The 18,242-nt window shown below is 38.3% G+C and overlaps 3 protein-coding genes and 1 long non-coding RNA gene across 6 annotated transcripts in view; 2 read left to right on the top strand and 2 right to left on the bottom strand.

Moving 5' to 3' along the window:
• Positions 1-10,909, bottom strand: part of LOC149618597 (fatty acid synthase-like) — a 41,379-nt gene extending 30,470 nt beyond the window's left edge. Inside the window, exons 1-2 of one of the 3 annotated variants that reach the window (XM_089855299.1) lie at positions 10,634-10,909; positions 9,695-9,832 (exon numbers count right to left, since the gene is read on the bottom strand). The gene's annotated coding sequence lies outside the window, so the exon portion shown is untranslated. Of the gene's footprint in view, positions 1-9,694; positions 9,833-9,906; positions 10,275-10,633 lie in introns of those variants that run through there. The other 2 variants (XM_089855301.1, XM_089855300.1) reach the window with 2 other exon arrangements.
• LOC149618598 (uncharacterized) lies at positions 4,198-4,669 on the top strand. The gene is made up of 3 exons (XR_016375251.1): positions 4,198-4,274; positions 4,345-4,433; positions 4,512-4,669. It is a non-coding gene; the product is annotated as an uncharacterized LOC149618598 (long non-coding RNA).
• Positions 7,918-10,931, top strand: LOC149618596 (uncharacterized). The gene is made up of 6 exons (XM_089854508.1): positions 7,918-8,163; positions 8,435-8,621; positions 8,827-8,969; positions 9,417-9,587; positions 9,684-9,758; positions 10,839-10,931. Exons 1-6 carry the CDS (start codon positions 8,020-8,022, stop codon positions 10,929-10,931), a joined length of 813 nt encoding a protein of 270 aa, XP_089710634.1. The 5' UTR covers positions 7,918-8,019.
• A 481-nt stretch (positions 10,932-11,412) lies between these two features.
• Positions 11,413-18,242, bottom strand: part of LOC149618594 (cerebellar degeneration-related protein 2-like) — a 49,308-nt gene continuing 42,478 nt past the window's right edge. The window contains exons 3-5 of the mRNA XM_089855302.1: positions 14,578-14,726; positions 13,637-14,026; positions 11,413-13,018 (exon numbers count right to left, since the gene is read on the bottom strand). Of these exons, the coding sequence (XP_089711428.1) occupies positions 12,139-13,018; positions 13,637-14,026; positions 14,578-14,726 (1,419 nt within the window). The 3' untranslated portion in view covers positions 11,413-12,138. The remainder of the gene's footprint in view (positions 13,019-13,636; positions 14,027-14,577; positions 14,727-18,242) is intronic.

Genomic DNA, 18,242 nt, shown 5'->3' with positions numbered 1-18,242 from the left:
TTATTTCAAATAAATAAACCATCAAAATAATTATTTTACGAAATTATTGGATTTCTCGAGAATTAAACAAGCGACATCGAGGGGACATTCACTCAGCGAAATTGGTAGTCACGTTTGTTTGAACCATTGTCTGTACTTAAGGGATTACGAGTAATTATTAAATACTCTGCCCTTGATAGTACTAAAATAATGACTAATAATCCGTAATAGGTGTACAGGCACTATGAGAGTGAACAACCCCTCGAGTTAGGCCTCGACATCAAATTGAAAACTAATTAAATTCATAAATTAAATGTTTTGCCTTAAGCCTAATTTCTTGGCAATTTCAACAAAAACACCTTTATTTTCCTTATTACTACAAATTACAGGAAAATATGATCCTATTGATTCTTATCTCGGCTAATATAAAATGCAAATGGTAGAACGCTTAACGATAGACTAAAAGAACCAGATAGAATGCGACAATACAAGTCCCAAACCTCACTGGGCACTACGGGCGGTGAAAAACTCCGCCTCTTTAATGCATAAATTCCGGTTAATTTCAATTGATCTTGCTAATAGACCTTTTAATTAATTACTATCAGAGAAACCGACACATAGGCGGGAGCCAGCCGGTCTTGGAAATAGCACTAGTCCACAGGCTAAAACCAAGTTCATTAAAAGCTAGGACCAGTTTTTATATTCTCGAAGTGAGGTTACTGGTCCCCGGGACCAGATTAATTGCGAGTCTATAGGAAACTAAGGGGGACCCTTAATAAGGATCACTTTATTATCGAGGACCCTAGGGGGTAGCTTGCGACTGGTCCCAAGGACCAGTTTAGATAATATCCAAGACTCGAGACTGCCAAGAGGCAACACTAGAAAGAGCCCCGTGTTCACTACACGCTGGAGGCTAGCGTACTCGCACTGCCCCTAGCGGCGCTTCATGGTTAGCGGGATTGAAATAAGCCAAGAATGTACCCTTCCTCGCTTCACTTTTGGAATTAATGGGATGGTCTATTAGAGGTGGGGAAGGCTTACGAAGTAGCAACCCGAAGACAAAAGGTAATAACAAATCTGGAAGGGAACAGTTTCCCCTCCTCGCCCTAGACTAGATCGGGAAATTGTGACGTAGAGGTTCCAGAGGGTTTAAGTTCTTATCTTGAAGGGACTACCGGCCCTCTATAATATTCCAAAAGAGCTCCCTTGAGAAGAGATTTTAATTTATCTAAAAACTCAGCCACGACCGAGATGTAGCTGTTGAAACAACGCACTCTATCGACGGAGATGGTAATTAAAGAACAAAACCCAGAGTGAGAGGGAATTTGGAAAACGAAGTGAAAATATACAAGGGAATTCCAGATCTACGCGACAGAGGCTATTTGGCGCCAAGAAAAGGGTGCGAGGAGAAGAGGGATAGAGTTGTAATAGTAGTATGTTAACACTGGTGAGAGACACCACGTAAGTTGACGTCAATATAGGTTTTTTAAATAGGATTACCAATATGGTTGCTCAGAGCCGTCGAGAGAGTTTGCGAGTCCCCATCAAGACACCCCTATAGGTGACCCGGGCTCCCTAGAAGGTAGGGGCCCAGGGATACTGACCGAATTGCCCCCTCTCTCGACGGCCCTGTCCAGGTTGCAAGAACCAAGGTAAGGAAGGGTCGAACGTCCAGACAGTATCAGGTTCTGATAGAACGCAGAGAAGTTCATAACCCTTATGCGTGATGGACTCCTGACCTCGCTACTGATACTGAACAGGCAATACATTACTCTTCTAGTTAGTCTTTACAGTTTTGTATATACGCACAAGAGTTTCACAAATAACCGAGTAAACTCGACCCTTGAAAATGAGATATATCCTTGTGGTACTACTCAAAATTACTCAGTTGACCTTAATTATAATTTGTGAAAAAGTGCCAAAAAAAATATTGTCAGCCTGCTTTTTCCGCTATTAACCATGACATTAAAAATTTAAAACTTCCTTATTGGTGCCTTTTTGTTTGTGATTATGAAAGTAAAACCTTCTGTTAACGAAAAAGACTCCCGTTTTTAAAACGCCTTTACAAAAACAATCCCATTTATTTCAAGTAAGACTTTTGTGAAGTTCAGTTTAAATTTTCCCAGCGATTTCGCTAATATTACAAATTTGTTATGAATTTGAAGATTGTTAAATTTCTAATTGTTTGCGTTAATCTTCAATTATGTTTAGCTATATTAGGATATTACCCTAATAAGCACTTGTATAACAGTACGCAATTATCTAGATTAAAATGGCAACAAATGGGACCAAAGTGGCAACGAATTTTCGGCAAAGGAGCGGATGAAATAAAACCTCTTTTGTATTCATCAGAAACATTTGTGTTACTAACCCCCAAGTGTAGACAATCACTCGAAATTTTCCTGGATGATTTGAAGGATTTAAAAATATGGGCTATTAAAAGTTTGTTTTAATTTATTTCATTTCATTATTAAATATGCTTAGTTATAACTACAAAATTAAATTGAAGTTGCTTTTGTTAATCTTTTTCGTTACCTTTCTGACATTCGAAGTTTTGACATATTCAATCCATAATCAATAAACCATGTCTTTGATACAGTAGAGATAATAGGGGCTTAGGAATAGAAAGTTAGCCTTTGCCAAGTATTATTAAAGGGTCTCGAAAGCAGTCGGCGAACAATTGATCTTTTTCCTATAAAGTCGATATTTACGTCACAGCTCCTTGGGTGTAAGCAAAACGAAAGTCTTTCCTCCTTTCCAGGAAAAAGTGCTAAGGCATTTAACTATTTTGTGTTATTCAGCCTTATCGGGCCAATCACAAGAGAGATTAACCAGATGTGAGAAACCGCTTTACTGTAACGAAATAATTCGTCTTTGACGCGTTTTGATTGGGGATGGGGTGGGAGACTTTTAAGAAGAAAAATGAAACGGTCCGTCGACCCTGTACTTTACAGTCCCTTTAATTAAAACAACCTTGCAAATAGTAACTTCATTCTTTTGTTTTGGCTAGAGTCAGAAATTTTACACTGTAGATTGAATGTGTCATTTGAAATTATGTCTTGTATTATGATGATGAAAATATGGGTTTTTAGGATGTTAAAAACCACGTGCAAACAGAACGCGTAAAATTTTATCAAATACTTCGAACTGAGCTCAAACTTTTCCGAATGAAGATGAAATCAATCTATTTAACTTAATAATTTTCCAGAAAAGATATGGTTTAGTCGGGAGTGTGAAGCATTCCTGTAAGCCAAGCTTCTGGGTGACACACGTCTACGATCATATGTACCCTATTGGTGCCGACTGCCCTCCCCGTGTCCACCAGTGGTGACTTGACCCCACCACCCCTTCTGTCACCTCCAAAGCCAACCTAATGCCTTCCTAGACAATTCACGTCATAAAACGTGACTAATCACATCATTGCCGAGGACCCTTATACGAACCCTATTTGCTTTGAAACCCTTGACTTAAAAAATACATATAATTTCATTTTCACTTCGAAATTTCATAAGCTCGAAATGACTGCCGGTGGTTTTAATTATTGTATTTCATTAAAGTGTTAGATGCAACACCAATTTGGGCTGGAGGAAGGACATTTGGTGCTTGGACAGCATTTGGAGCTTACGATCAATGTTTATCCATTTCAAAACCGGAGAAAAAAGCTAGGGGGAAAGAGCCCCTACATATTGCAGGACAGTATTGCTTAGTCGACTTCAGACCTCCAATACCACGCCATTACGAAGGATATTTAAAACCCGAAACGTTACCTGGAATGGAAAGTTTCAACAGCAGCTTTGAGGTAAGCGGTATCTTTTGTCAGCGGAGATATTTAGAGATATGGTATTAATTTGCAATATATTTATGAATTCAGTTTATCGAGGAGCTACACAAGCGTGGATGGGAATTTAACATGCGGTCATTTCGTTACGGGGTTTGCCTACCTTCAACCTGCACAATAGATGACGTAGAGAACATAGCCAATGGTGGTAAGTCCAAGGGTCAAGACGCGATTTACTTGGAGTATGAAAATTAATTAAAAAAAAATCTTGAATCTCATCAACATATTTACGGTGATAGCCCACTCAATCACGAGCTGGAGCAGCTTGCGTCTGAATAGAATGGGCTATTACTAAACTGAATAACTTGTTCGAACGCTTCATTGCCCAAAATTAAAATATTTAACTTTCCAATTTCATACTTCTGGCAGTGGCGGAAACTGTAAACTTCAATGCCAATGTACCATATTGCAAAACTAAGAAACCCAAACCAATTGAAACTGACGTCATTATAGCAATGTAGATATTTTCTGCTAGCGTACGTGGGCACCAGAAAAAATCATGATTTTCTCAATTCTAAAATGTTTAGGTGTGTTCTTGGGAGCTTCATCGGTTTGAGTGTAGTCAGCACACTATTGGAATGTTGCCAAAAATTTAAACAATCAACCACATCGAAAGGTGCAACCAAGACTGAAAGCCATTAAATTATAAAAAGGTCCCACACTAATAGTCCAAAAATGTTTATGTTAACCATAGGATTCATAAACATTACCATAAACACCTTCTCGATACCTCGAAACTGGGACCGTTTTACATGTACTCCCAAGTTCTACGAATCAACTGAACATCTAAATGGGCTGAAGGTTTTAGGAATCTGTTGGATATTCATGAACCATATCGCGCTACGAACGACATTCGCCTTCATCGTGAGTTAGTATGCGATTTTTCAACTGTTACTGATCCAAAAAAGTCCAGCACTTGGGTTCTTCTTTTGACAATTTTGTGTCTAAAAGTTTCTGTGGCATTTTTCCATAATGTACATCCTCAAGCTATGATTAGAGTGTTTTACGGACGACCCCTTAAGTTAACGATGGTCCTTAGGGCGAAATGTCATAGAACACATACGACTCATGATCACCCACTGTACTTCGATCCTATCACCCTTTTCATAATTTGGAAAGACTGTCAGTTCCTACGCTATTTGTTCATCCATGGCCTATCACACTCTCAATAAGTATGGGTCCAAACATACTACAAAGAGCTCCTTAAGTCTCGCGGCGGCGTAATAGACCACTTCATAGTAACTAAAAGCCTTATATCTCGGGTTTGACGCCAGCGCTGTCGGTTTTTTGAAACATAAGGGTGCGCAGAGACGTAATGGGTCAACCCCCTTTTATGTCTTCATACCGATGGTTGCCTACCCTCCTTTTCACATCGAAATGATCAATTCCCTTTTGGTAAAGGATTTGGGGAAACAACTCCTACTGCGGTTTCTACCCGTACTCGACCAACAATGTTGGTGACCACAGTAGGCGAGTAAATTTCGGACTGGGAGGGCAAACCTTGAAAAAACGTGGCACAGCAGAGCATAAAATTTTGTCACTCATGGATCATGCCGATAGTATGAGACCCATACTTATAGGCTCAAGGGTTATTGATCATCATAACTGCATGCTTAAAAACTAATACTTTTGCTCTAATATAGACGATCAGGAAAAGCATAACAATTTCTCCAAAGACGCGACGTCACAATTTGTGAATAACGGACTGATTGCAGTTGATCTTTTCTTCTTTATGACGTAATTATATTTTGTTGTTTTTTTTTGTTTTTTTTTTTTGATTCCTCATGGGGCCTTGGTAACTTGAAGGAGAGAAGTTACTGGAAAACTAATACGATCTAATTGACAGATATTTTCTAATTAATATAGTTCATTCATTACGACCTACGTGTATCTGCAATCCAAGAACTTGGAAAGAAAATACGGTGTGATGAAAGAAATAATTATTCCCCTCGGTAAAAGAGCTCTGAAGTATAAAAAAAAACTTATTCATTTCCGAATCTTTCAAATAAAAACACTCCTGATTAAATAAATTAACTTTGCTTTTTTTTTTCAATAGACTTTTACTTGTAGCTTTACTAACAGTCTGTGTGAGGATGTTGGCAATCAGGATTGGGGATGGTCCAATGCATGATTTCGTGACCAACGATAATAGAGAGGTTTGCTCGAAAAATTGGTGGTATATACCTTTGTTCATCACTAATTTCCAGAAAGTAGAAGACAATGTACGTTTCAATATTTACAAAACCGAACACTTGTCTTAAGGGTCCACTGATGTTCAGAATTTAATTGAATTTAGTCTGATATACTCCCGTATAAACCCAACTAGGGATAGATGTAATTTTAGAAGCAGGAATGGAGAACAGTTAGTATTTACTTCAATCCGACTCATAGAGCCCCTCCCTCCAACACGTAACGAAAATCTCAAATTATCTTATTTGCTCAATTAAACTACGTTTTGATGACGTTGCTGACGGGGACGGTGAAATATACGAAATTCATTTTACCTCTATCCTTATGACCCGACTCTTCTTTCATACTTCCCTCCCCGTCCCGTGGAAGGGGGCCCAGGATTTTGACGCGTTTCCAGATCACTCTGTTCTCCATTCCTGCTTCTAAATTTACATCTATCCCTGACCCAACCAACATATCTTCTCAATTTTTATAACGTCTCAGATCTCTTTCTCGGGTTTTGAGGTTAGAAAGGGATAGCCTGATTGGCTCGATTTTGCCATGCGCAGAACCTGTTTTACCCCAAGAGTCAGACTCTATCGAGACTAATTCAATCAGAAAAATATTTTCGTCCCTCAACGACATCAGGCAACCTTGTTAGTCACGTGATCCGTGGGTCTATTAAAGGCCGACTTCCAACCAAACAATGGAGGATGTTTAAAGAAATAGTTTGGTGCAGTTCCGCTGGGTTGTAACGAAGGGTTGCTTACTTAGTGATTAATAATTAACATCAGCGGACCCAAATACCTATCACCCATTTTGGTTAAAAACTTTCCACCCAAACAGTGTTCACCCGCAACATGGTATGTCAGCGCTGATATACAACTTTTCGTATTTTGTTTGATGTACATCTTTCTTTATAAGAGGTAAGAAAGGTTTTCCCATAGTACTTTAAAAATACAGATGAAATAATTTACTACTTAAATACTCAGGACACGTTTAGTGGCGTATGCGATGGTCGCTTTTCTAATGGCTGTTTCAGCTGTCAGCTCACCTTATATGCAGTATATCAATGGAAATCCACCTACTCCGATTGCAAAAGGAATGGATATACCGTACGTTCAGGTTTTCACGTTTGTAAAATTATATATGGCCTTGACCTTTATCAATGTCATGATGTCTAAAAGCATTAAAGGCCGACTTCCGTCGAAAAGAGTTCTAGCGAACTGAAAACCGAGCATAGAGACTAACTATGGAGCGACCGTGCCGATTTTAGAATCCCCGCTGGGGTAAAAGAGGGAAGGGTTCTAGCTAACTGAAAACCGTGCAATGTGGTTCTAGCGAACTGAAGATACACAATAGAGAACTTCCTTCGGGGGAAAGCAAAAATTGGAGAGGAAATAAATTTAAAAGGATTTCTATTGTTCATCTTCAGTTCGCTAGAACCACATTGTACGGCTTTCAGTTAGCGAGAACCCTTCCAACGTTTGACCCAGCGGGGCTTCGAAAATTAGCAAGGTCGCTTCATTGTTAGTCTCAATGCTCGGTTTTCAGTTCGCTAGAACCCTTTTCGCTGGAAGTCGGCCTTTAATGTCGTGGGTATGATTGGCTTTTCCCGTAAAGTATATATGACATGGGCAGACAAAAGGCTCTTTCGAACGATCAAACCTTCTGACTCAGCTTGATGGGTCAACTCGAGTTTAATCAAATAGTTGGATCGTGTGAATAGAAGCTGAATTAGTTGAGTTACCAAAAACGTGGGCTAGAAACAATTAGATCAGAGATCCAATTATTGCTGACTCAACTTTTTGATTTCATGTCTTCAGCCAATCAAATTTAAAAAAAAAGTTGTTCGTGGGTTGTTTTGTAAGTGCCAAGGTAGGTGGCGCTTAAAAAGTTCCATTTGACTGTGGAAGTTTAGTCGTGTGAAAAGCAAGGATTTACTCAATATTTGGGCTTGCAAGCTCATACAACTTTTTGACTCATCTAGTGGAGTCATTAAGTTGGACTGTCTGAACGTGCTTTAAATAATTATGATTGTTTTTATTCTAATTTATAGAAGCATGCTATCGTACGTTGGAGATACTCATTACCCACAGGACCACTTTTTCTCTTACGGATGTGGTTTGATTTTAGGGACAATTTTATCCAAGAGAACCGACTTCAAAATATCTCGGGTACACATACGAAGGAGCAAATGCAATTAGAAATGACAGAGCGAGGTATCAAGGAGTGAGTAGGCAACATTACCTTCGAGGAAAACAATTACAACTATGGTAAAAATGTCAACCATGAATCGCTTCATGGTCGACCAAAGAATCTAGAAAGAAAGCCGGACTTGAAGTTGCAAAACACCATAATGCCCGATTACTTTGTCATTTTTATTTGTCATTGAAAGTACTTTTGAATAACCCTTGAAATATGAACTGAAATGCTTTAATATTTCAGTGGAAGCAGGTTTTTGGTTGGATTATATATCTATCCTTAAATGGTTACATATTCATTGCAACATATTTTTGGCATAATGGCGTACCTTTCACGCAAATGGAAACCATCATTTACAACACACTTCAAAGACCATTCTTTTCTATCTCTTTGTTTTGGCTATCATTTATTTGCGCGACTGGAAATGGAGGTAAGTTGACAACAGGCGCATTCAGCAACAGGCATCAGCAAAAATAGATGTTTCATAAATAGAATACCCCAATTAAGTTGAAAAGCCTAACTTCATTTCTTAATGAGCTAGGCTAAACACTTAGTATTCATACTTTGTCAAGTGCGGTTGCGCAGAACCATATTACGATCAGTGAAAGTAAAAACAAAACCTTACAACTTTTCAGGATGGATAAACCATTTTCTATCTGTAAAGTTTTTCGCCAAGTTTTCGAAACTAATTCTGTTTATGTTCTTAACTAATCTAACTGTCATCGGTGCTCTACAACTTGAATTTGACACTGTTATATCTTCTAAAAAGGTGCTTATGGTAAGTTTTAGCAGAAGTCTATAACCCCCCCCCCCCACCTCCTGGTATTAGCAAAGGCAAACAGAAGTAGCAGAATATAAAGAAATCGTATAGGCAACGTGCTTTTCACTTTGCCTTCTCTCACCTCGCTCGATTTGTCATGTGACCGGAAGTTAACGTGGTTAGTTATTCAGGACGTGATTGCTCCTTTGAGCTACATTGCGGTTTACATTGCCATGTGCAGGAGCTTCAGCTCCTTTTCTTAATTCTCTTTGCACTTCGAGACCTGATTGGTTGTTTAAAGCACATGGAGAGAAAGTGAAGCTTCACGTCGTAAACATACCACTGAAGGCGTTTTTATCTAATCTAGTGTCTTACTTCCTGTTAATTCTATTTGCCTTTGGTACTAAGTACTACCCACGTGACAGAAATTATCTCATTATATACGCTAACCCTTGGCCATTTCAGATGAACTTCGCAATCTCGGCCTTTGTCCTGAACTCTTTACTAGCAATTTTCCTACACATATTTTACGAACTACCACTTTTTCATATTTTGAACATATTGACTACTCCAAATGAACATAAACCTAAAGATACCCCTGAAGTTGAGAAATCGGAACCAGACTTGTGTTTCATGGTCACGAGCTATTCTCGTGAAGCATTAAATCCCAAACTTACAAGTGTTTTGGAACGAAACCATGAAAATCCTAACGACAAGACATTTCTATGACAGGTGAAACTTACCATTATGTTCAAAATCGGAGGCTCACAAAAAAGGTTTTATGAAGTGTCGTTCCGTCGTTCCCAGGTACCAAGAACTTGAAAAATTATGATTCAAAGATATCATATCCATCTTGCATCAAATTGTTTTCCAATAATTTCCTGTAAAAATATCATTGTATTAAAATTTTTATGTAAAAAGAACACGGTACTATTTCATATGCAGGAACCCATACAAGATCTGATAACGTTTAACGGTAGTGTCTTATTCTCTATGTCGACAACAAAGACGTTACATATGGCACTAAGACTTGGTTCTTAGGTCACATTGTGTTAACATTGTTCATTCATTATTTCGTTCATGACTCATCGCGAAAGTATCAGCTCATAACAACCTTGATCGTATTCTCGCAACCTCATTGCATCAGAGCTGACGAAATTTAAACATTTTATTTCTATCGTTAAATTTATGCTACGCGAATTTTCTCTTAAATAAAGTCTAAAAAATTCCCGTCTAAATTCATAACCTTCAACGCTAAATGAACTTGGCACTGATTTTTTTAGTAAATCTTGTATTAATAGACAATTCCAGTGATACCATAGGTAAAGCCAACAGCACATTGAGGGGCCCCATATTAGGTGCCAAGGAGCACCGCAGGTGGCAGTGAGAGTCGACTAGCCTCCTGCGCGTAGAGAACGGGAGCTCCGTCTGGCGCAAGGGATCTATTTTTTCTTATATGGCGGCTCCACCCCTGTGCGTTGGTTTCTCTTAATGGAATGGTCTATTATATTCAAGGGGGGTGGGGCGGCCCGTGACTCTGAATGGGGTCTCTTGCCTAGACTAGTTTTTTAAATTCACGAAATTAAGGTAACTGGTCCATGATAAATTTTTATTAATTTGAAATAAATATAAAATATGAAGGTGGACCGGTTTATAAAAATTTAAACTTTAATTAAACATACCTATTACAATGACATACACGCCAAGGCTTAAAATCCGTATAGCCTAAACTACACACGAGGCCTTAAAATATGCAAAACACTTTTATCGAATTGAAAATAAAAAATTACCAACGAAATACAGGCGAATTCACGAGGCCAAATCATCATCGTTATTTCAAATCCGTTCAAAATTAACTTAGATGAAAATGGATTCGTAATTAAACAGCGAAACGCGACTTCCATCAACTGCCATACCTTACAACTGACGAGACGGACGAGTGACGTGCTCGACCCGAGTCATCGAGTCTCTGACGATTAAAAAATTAAACGTGAAGAAGCTATACACGTCACAATTCATTTTGATTGCCTGTTAAAGACGGCGCTTCCGAAGGGCAAAGTAGTAAACTTTCCCCTACCGGGAACTGTAGGGCAAAGGGGGCATACATTTATGCCGTTTTCCATTGCCACCATGGAGAAATATTAAATTAGACATAGCTGCATTTAATTCAATTTTAAGGGTACTTTCCTTATCAATCCAAGAAAATTACTCTATGGAAAATACCAATGGAAAACGGCATTACTTTCTTAGCCCTGACGCGTCTATCTTTAAAACGTTTCTTGGAATTTCGAGCTATATTGATTTAGGCCTACCAGAAAAATGAAAAAAACACAGATCACTTACGTCACCCAGCACTCTTCAGGCCGAGTATAGCGTCAATAGGCCAAATGTCTATTTTTTGGGAAAAGAAATAGAGATATACGTCATGTTTTCGCTTATAGATATTTGTCTTGAAGCGTAATATTTTTAAACTCATTTTATTATTCAAAAGAATGGAAAAAACTATTTACAAAATAGCTCGAAAAATAGCAATTAAAACCCCATAAACCTGTACAACGAAACAAACAAAATTGGAATATTTTAAAAATATCCAAAATTCAAAACTATTTTTTAGTTCGGGTACCGTTAATTGGCAGATAAGGAACATATCGTAATTTATATTACAATAATAAATGCCATTGGCCCATACATACCGTGATTCAAATTATAATTGCTATTACTCTAAATGTACAAAAATCACTATCCTACCAGCTATCATGACTACAGACCCCCAACAACGATAAATAATATTTTGACCACATTGGCACAAATTTTGATTCACAACCCAGTTACAGAACCAAAATTGAACAAATTATTATATAAGTACAGAAAATTTCTTAGAAATACGTTCTTAAATTACAGAAAGAAAACTTTAGAAATAAATTTCAAATTTACATAATCGGAAACGAACGTAACACGCGTTCAAAATTGTACATTTTTCAGATGGCAAAAATATTAAGTGAAAAGTAGATCAGGTCAGATTCAAATTATAAGTCTGAAAGGGTTTATCCAATAACTTGTCGCAAAAGCGTGTTTAACACTAGATGGCACTGTGTAGTTCACTAGAGCCACCTTGTGTTGCGCCCAGGCAGATCTAATCATTATCCTGTATGTAAAATAGTTAAATAAACCCTAACAGAACTTAATTTCATGGCTTATGCTGCTTATAGAGTGGCTTTCCGCGTTTAGAACCCTTCTCCAAGACCTCAGCGTACGTCATGGCACCTGGTAATTGAAACACGGGATAGCCAATCACGGACTGTGGGGAAACGATGAAGAATGGTTTACGATGCGATTTGACATCGTATCTGACGGGGGAAGACCTCTCATGATTGTAGTGTTGTCGCTTCTTCTCTGATTTTGGCTTTTCCTCCTTGACGTCAAGGACTGGTGGTTGTGGTATTGGTGAGACTGCCGCTGGTCTCTTCAAGATATCGAATATATCCTGGAAGAGTTTCTTGTATTCCGGGGATCCCTTGAAATGGGTCGAGACTGGGTTTTCATTTTCTTTCTCAACAGGTGTTGGGTCGTCTTTGGACTCAGTCTGGACACCCTGGTCAATGAAACTCTTCTCGGATGAATCAGAAAATCCAGATGAGAGGTCACTAGCTTCGGAAAACTCCTCCGAAATAGATCTTGCCGTGCAGGATTGCGTAGACGTAACGGAATTCATCGAGTTCATGGAGTTCAATGAAAGGTCCTCGTAGTATTCGGGCGCTTGTTGTCGCCTTGTATGTAATAAGTCTTCGTACTTCTCTATGACGGCACGGTACTGAGCGTCTAACTCGCTCAAAAGGGAGATACAATTCCGTTGGCTCATTTTCGACTCAAGAAGTTCTTTGTTGTTCTCCATGACAACGCCGACCGACGCCAGAGATTCTTGGCTACCATAAGCGACAGCTCCGTTTTTCAGTTGTACCAAAGTGCATGGACCAACGTTTGGTTCGTCTCCTGGTTCTACCTCGGAGGCGATAGGGGAGTCCACCGTTGAATGCGGGTCCTTGCATTTATGGCACGCCCAGTATAACCTGTTAATGGTGAATAAGTTGAATTATTTTGTTGCAAAGGCATACAGGTCAGGGATTTTATGGTCAAACATAGTTTTGGGCCATTGTTATTTTTCATTGCAACTAACACTAAAAGAACTAAAAACACGTCCACTGAATTTATTTGGTTGAAAATCCATAGACGTTTGGGTGAAAAAAAGGGTATTTGATTCAAATCACATGGCACTGACGCGTTATGCAGGGGCTATAATTTGAAGCAGTGCTACTAGCTACTGGAGTAATGACTGAGCTATGTCACATGACTAACGTCCACTGAATTTATTTGGGTGAAAATCCACAGACGTTTGGGTTAGAAAAAATGGTATTTGATTCAAATCACATGGCACTGACGCGTTATGCAGGGGCTATAATTTGAAGCAGTGCTACTAGCTACTGGAGTAATGACTGAGCTATGTCACATGACTAACGTCCACTGAATTTATTTGGGTGAAAATCCACAGACGTTTGGGTTAGAAAAAAGGGTATTTGATTCAAATCACATGGCACTGACATGATATTATGCGGTGGCTATAATATGCAGAAGCATTCCCTGGGCAATGTCACACGACTGTTTATTGGTTACTTAAAGAAATAAGTTACCTTTCCGCTTGATGGAAGAACACCAGCCTTTCCTGTTGTTCTTGTAAGAGCTGCACTTGTTCCCTCAGATTTGTATTTTCTTCCGCCATCATAGATGCCTGAGCTTCAAGCTCTTCCGATCTCCTCTGTTCCCTGGAGAATTGACTGGTCAACTTTGAAACGGAAGCCCGTAACTTAATGACTTCCATTTCATTTGAACAGTCTGAGAGAACGGATCCATTTTCAATGCTGAATCGCCTCCTTAACTCCACTGGCCTGATGTCTTCTATCACGGGGACAACGGTACGATTCCTTTCTCGTTTTCTAAGTCGTTCCGTCGACTTCAGTTCGTCCACGATTTTCTGTAGTTCTTCGCATTTAAGCTCGAGGGTGTCGACACTGTCACAAAGTCTGGAATTTTTAAGTTGAAAATTTGTTAGGGTCTGTTAATGGTTATAAAATGAGCTTGGAATACATACAGTCATAAGTTTATAAGAAATGTTCCATAAGTATGACAATTACTAACTATACTTCGTAATGCTAGAGACTTACTGAGAGCTGGTTCGAGAACGACAAGCGAGAATTGACTACACTCTGTTTTGCAGTCAATCTTCCTATTTAGTCTGTATTAATTTTTTGACAGCTATTTACCAGGCGTTTCTTCATGACAAGCTCTCAGTACCCAGTGACTAACTTATGGAACATGTCTTACGAACTTATGATACAGCTAATAGCTAGACTCATTGTGCACCCATATATTTCTAAGTCGGTTTTGTGGGTGGGCTTGAGTATAATTCTGACGTCTTTCTAACTACGATTTCATTGGTTCGTAGCAAGGCCCAGCGAGATAGATTATTCGCGATGAAAAATTCGTCATACAAATGATAAGTCTAGCTTTGAAAATGGCTACCCAATGATTTCTATTAGCTGTATGTACTACTGTGTGAGCAAATGCAACTTGCCGTCTGATTCGTTTTTTGTCTGTATTGGATTCTGTCAAGAGTTTCTGATTTGTCTTTTCCAAGTCAGTGACGCTGACTTCTAGCTGTTCGTAGATGCGAAGACGGGAATCGTTGACTTCTTTTAGAGCTGCCGACTGACGTGAAAGAAACTGAAAATTCAAAAAATATATAAATTAATTTTGATAATGTCTTCGAAGTACATTTAAAATAATGTATTTTAGTTTCGAAATCATGTAAATAAAGCAACATTTTGAATTTAAAATCTATCTATTTATGTAAGTCGAAGTGCTGACTAAGTGACTGACTAATAAACTGATAATCAACGCCCAGCCCAAACCGCTTTACATAGAAGGCTCCAATTTTGCAGGGACGTTACTCCTAAGTAGTTGGCAAGCCATACGAAAGATTTTTTTAATCCGTCGCCATGTTGGAAAATGGCGACCAGAAATGAGAAAAACATTCTTTATGGATTAACGTCAGCAAAATTCAACCGATTTCACTAATATTTAGTACACTGGTTACCAATATCCGCTAGATGGAGTTTCCGTTTGATTTTTGGGTTAGATTAGGAGCCATATTTTAAAATGGTGGCCACAAATGCAAAACTCTTGTTTCAAAATTGTGAAAATAAATCCGTTTTCTTACTCCAAAATAAAATAAAATCTGATAACACTAGGCCTAGGTAACAAAATTGTATCTTGTAGTGATTACGGGGCGATAAACTCAAGAGGTCGTGTATTATTTATTATAGATCATCATTACTAAGTCACTAAAGTATGCGTCACATAGGAAGACACGAGAGTACTATCATATCAGCAACCACGCGATTCTTCTTCAATCGCGTTCAGGGTCAAAGATTAATGAGGCACACAAGACTCTACCGTACCAAATGTATCATCTTCGTCCATTCCACCTTAGTAAGATAACAACGTAGGCTTAATGGCTTCCAAAAAAAAAGGTACAAAATTATACAGAACATGTTTTTCAAATAAAGTTCAGAGATTGAAGTCGTAAAACCCAAGGTCAAGGCCAACTAATGACACGATATCTACGAATTACAGACCGACAAGCCAAATTTTTTGAAATTCCAAAGATGAAGCCAAGTTTTGATTATTTTCTGGTTTTATTTGATTGTTAGGTTCAAAATCAGTTTAATTTCAATTTTGATAAAAATAGGTAATAGTAGAAGGGGATAATAGAAGAAGGATGACACTCTGTACCCTCTTAATGCTTTAGTTATGTAACGTCATTCTTCCCAGGCTCACCCTTTAAGTTTGCTTTCCCGCTCATCAAACTCCAGATGGGCATCGCACCGTAAGGTTAATTCTATAGTTGTTTGGCACTAAATCCCCTGTTTATATACTTCTGGTAATAGTGCGATTATTGATACGAAAAATCTCTCTGAACCACACCACACCACATACTGGAAAACATTAAGAAAAATATATTTGATTTACCCTCTAATTACCAAACATTATATCAATATAAAGAATTTTACTGTTTGAAAGCCAAATAGCAGTGGGTCAATTCGAAAAGCATAATGATACGAAAAATAAAAAACCCGTTCGGTAAAATTGATAAAAATTTTGATAACTGTAAATATACACACAAACAGTAAACTATTTAGAATAAAGATACATTCACCCAGAAGCCTAAATCTAAATCTACACAAACAAATAAAGAAACATTCTTATAAATCTTAAAAAAATAAAAAAAAGCACTTAGAAAATACATAATAAGATTTCTTTGAGAACTGTAAATGTAATTCAGAGCCTGAAACCAATTGCGGACACTTCAACTCTTTATTTAAGAAAATACTTCAGTTGTATTTTATCAAACGCGTTTATCATAAACTTCGCAAACTAAAACGTATAATTCAACTTCTAAAATGAAATCTGGAACGAAAAACTCATCTATCCTGGATGGGCAGAACTCTCACACAGCTGTTTGATTCAGACTTTTGTGAAAAATATAAAAATCTAGAAGGCAAGATGAATTTTGTTCAAAAATATAAAATCTTGGGAAACCGGACGCTATTTTACCAGACAAAAAGGTCTTAAATCACACTTAAACAGGATTGTTTCTATTCAAATAATGGCTAGGTTGCATAGCCAGAAATAAGCACAGGACACTGGACATTGTCCAATAAAATTTTAAAATGTTCCATAATGTTTTTAAAAACTAAGGTGGTCACTGGACATTATGATTTTTGACCAATAAATTTTCCCAAGTTTTTATAGCTTGACCTTGGCTTGGCTATGAAGATGCGACACTATTATGCACACTCCAGTGGACAATGTCCAATAAATTTTCCAGTCAAATAGGAGGGGGTCACTGGACACATGTCCCATAAGAAATTTTTCTTATTTCCGGCCCATGAATTCATAAGTTCATAAGATATGTTCCATAAGTTTGTCACTGGGTAATGAGATGGTGGTTGAGTTCACTACACGCGGTAGGCTAGCCAACTCAGACTGCCTCTAGCGGTTCTTGTTAGCGAACCCCATCCTAAGCTCTATAAAGTTCTCTTGACCCATGTCATTAATGCAATTGTCTATTTGCTGTATTTTGTATCAGGATCGTAGACTGATTCACTTAAGAATCGGACGACAGTTACAACATCTCGGCTCTCAATGTTTAGCTATTTGTACGTGGGAAGCTAACTTGGTATTTTGAAACTGAAACCCTTCTTAACGTGCGGTGTTCTGCTGCTTGCTGGTAATGGCATGTCGATCGTGCTGGCCTCCATTTTCATCATTTCTCACCGAACCACGCCTTGATTCCTTTCGATGTGTCTTACAGTAAACACGCAAAGGGAGCTAAAGGGGAATAAGTCAGACCGCACCTTGAATTAGAATAGCTTTCCCCTAACCTCTATATTTTGAAAGGCTTCGATAAAGCTATACTCATAAGGAAGAACTAATTATAGCTCAAGGCATCATCTCTTTATCAGGCGTCTGCCATCTCACGAGAGCGTCGATCTTTCTTAGTTTTCATTATTGATGAAGCCGAAAGGATTTTATCTCAACCGGCTCGTGTGCCTCAAAATGAGGACGTGTGTCTGTGTTCTATTCTGCCTAATTTCGGGTCTTCAGACCTTTAAGAAGATTCAAGGAAGAGTGGTTTTCTTTTTACAACATTCAAATTACGCTAAGGAGAGTACCGATAAAGAACTAAATATAACCAACCACCTTGTTCATTGTCCAAGTTAAAAATTACCAAGGGCAAAGGTTTGGGATCAAATCAACTTTATTAACAGCATAACAACACGCTTAATTATTCGCAATTAGCTTAGCCAAAGATGCTTTTCATTAATTGTAGAAAATTAACCATTTAAAGAGTGTCTTGTTCTATGGAAGTATCGAATAGTGGAATCCTTACATGAACCTGAAATACTTTGGGTACCTATGGACCACCACTCGCATTCGTTCTTTGTAAAAGGGTAGAGAAGCGTCACGTGTTGGGATGTTGCATTTTGAGTAGCGTCTACTGTTGGTTTATTTAAAGGAAGCAGAAAAGATTATAGCCTACTGCAGTCCATCTCTATCCATAACTAGATTCGACCAAGGAAGGTTAATAACAGTAGGCCATGCCTAAATTATAATTGAAGGAGGAACCTCTAATCGAAGATGGCACCATATTCTCATCTGGGCCATGCCGATACT

Source organism: Phalangium opilio, unplaced genomic scaffold (genome assembly GCF_054372755.1).
Source record: "Phalangium opilio isolate 3A_F unplaced genomic scaffold, DU_Popi_V2 ptg000209l_1, whole genome shotgun sequence".
In the NCBI taxonomy this organism is placed as follows: Eukaryota; Metazoa; Arthropoda; class Arachnida; order Opiliones; family Phalangiidae; genus Phalangium; species Phalangium opilio.
The sequence above is the reverse complement of the archived record's forward strand: the minus strand, read 5'-3'. Positions and strand labels throughout refer to the sequence as shown.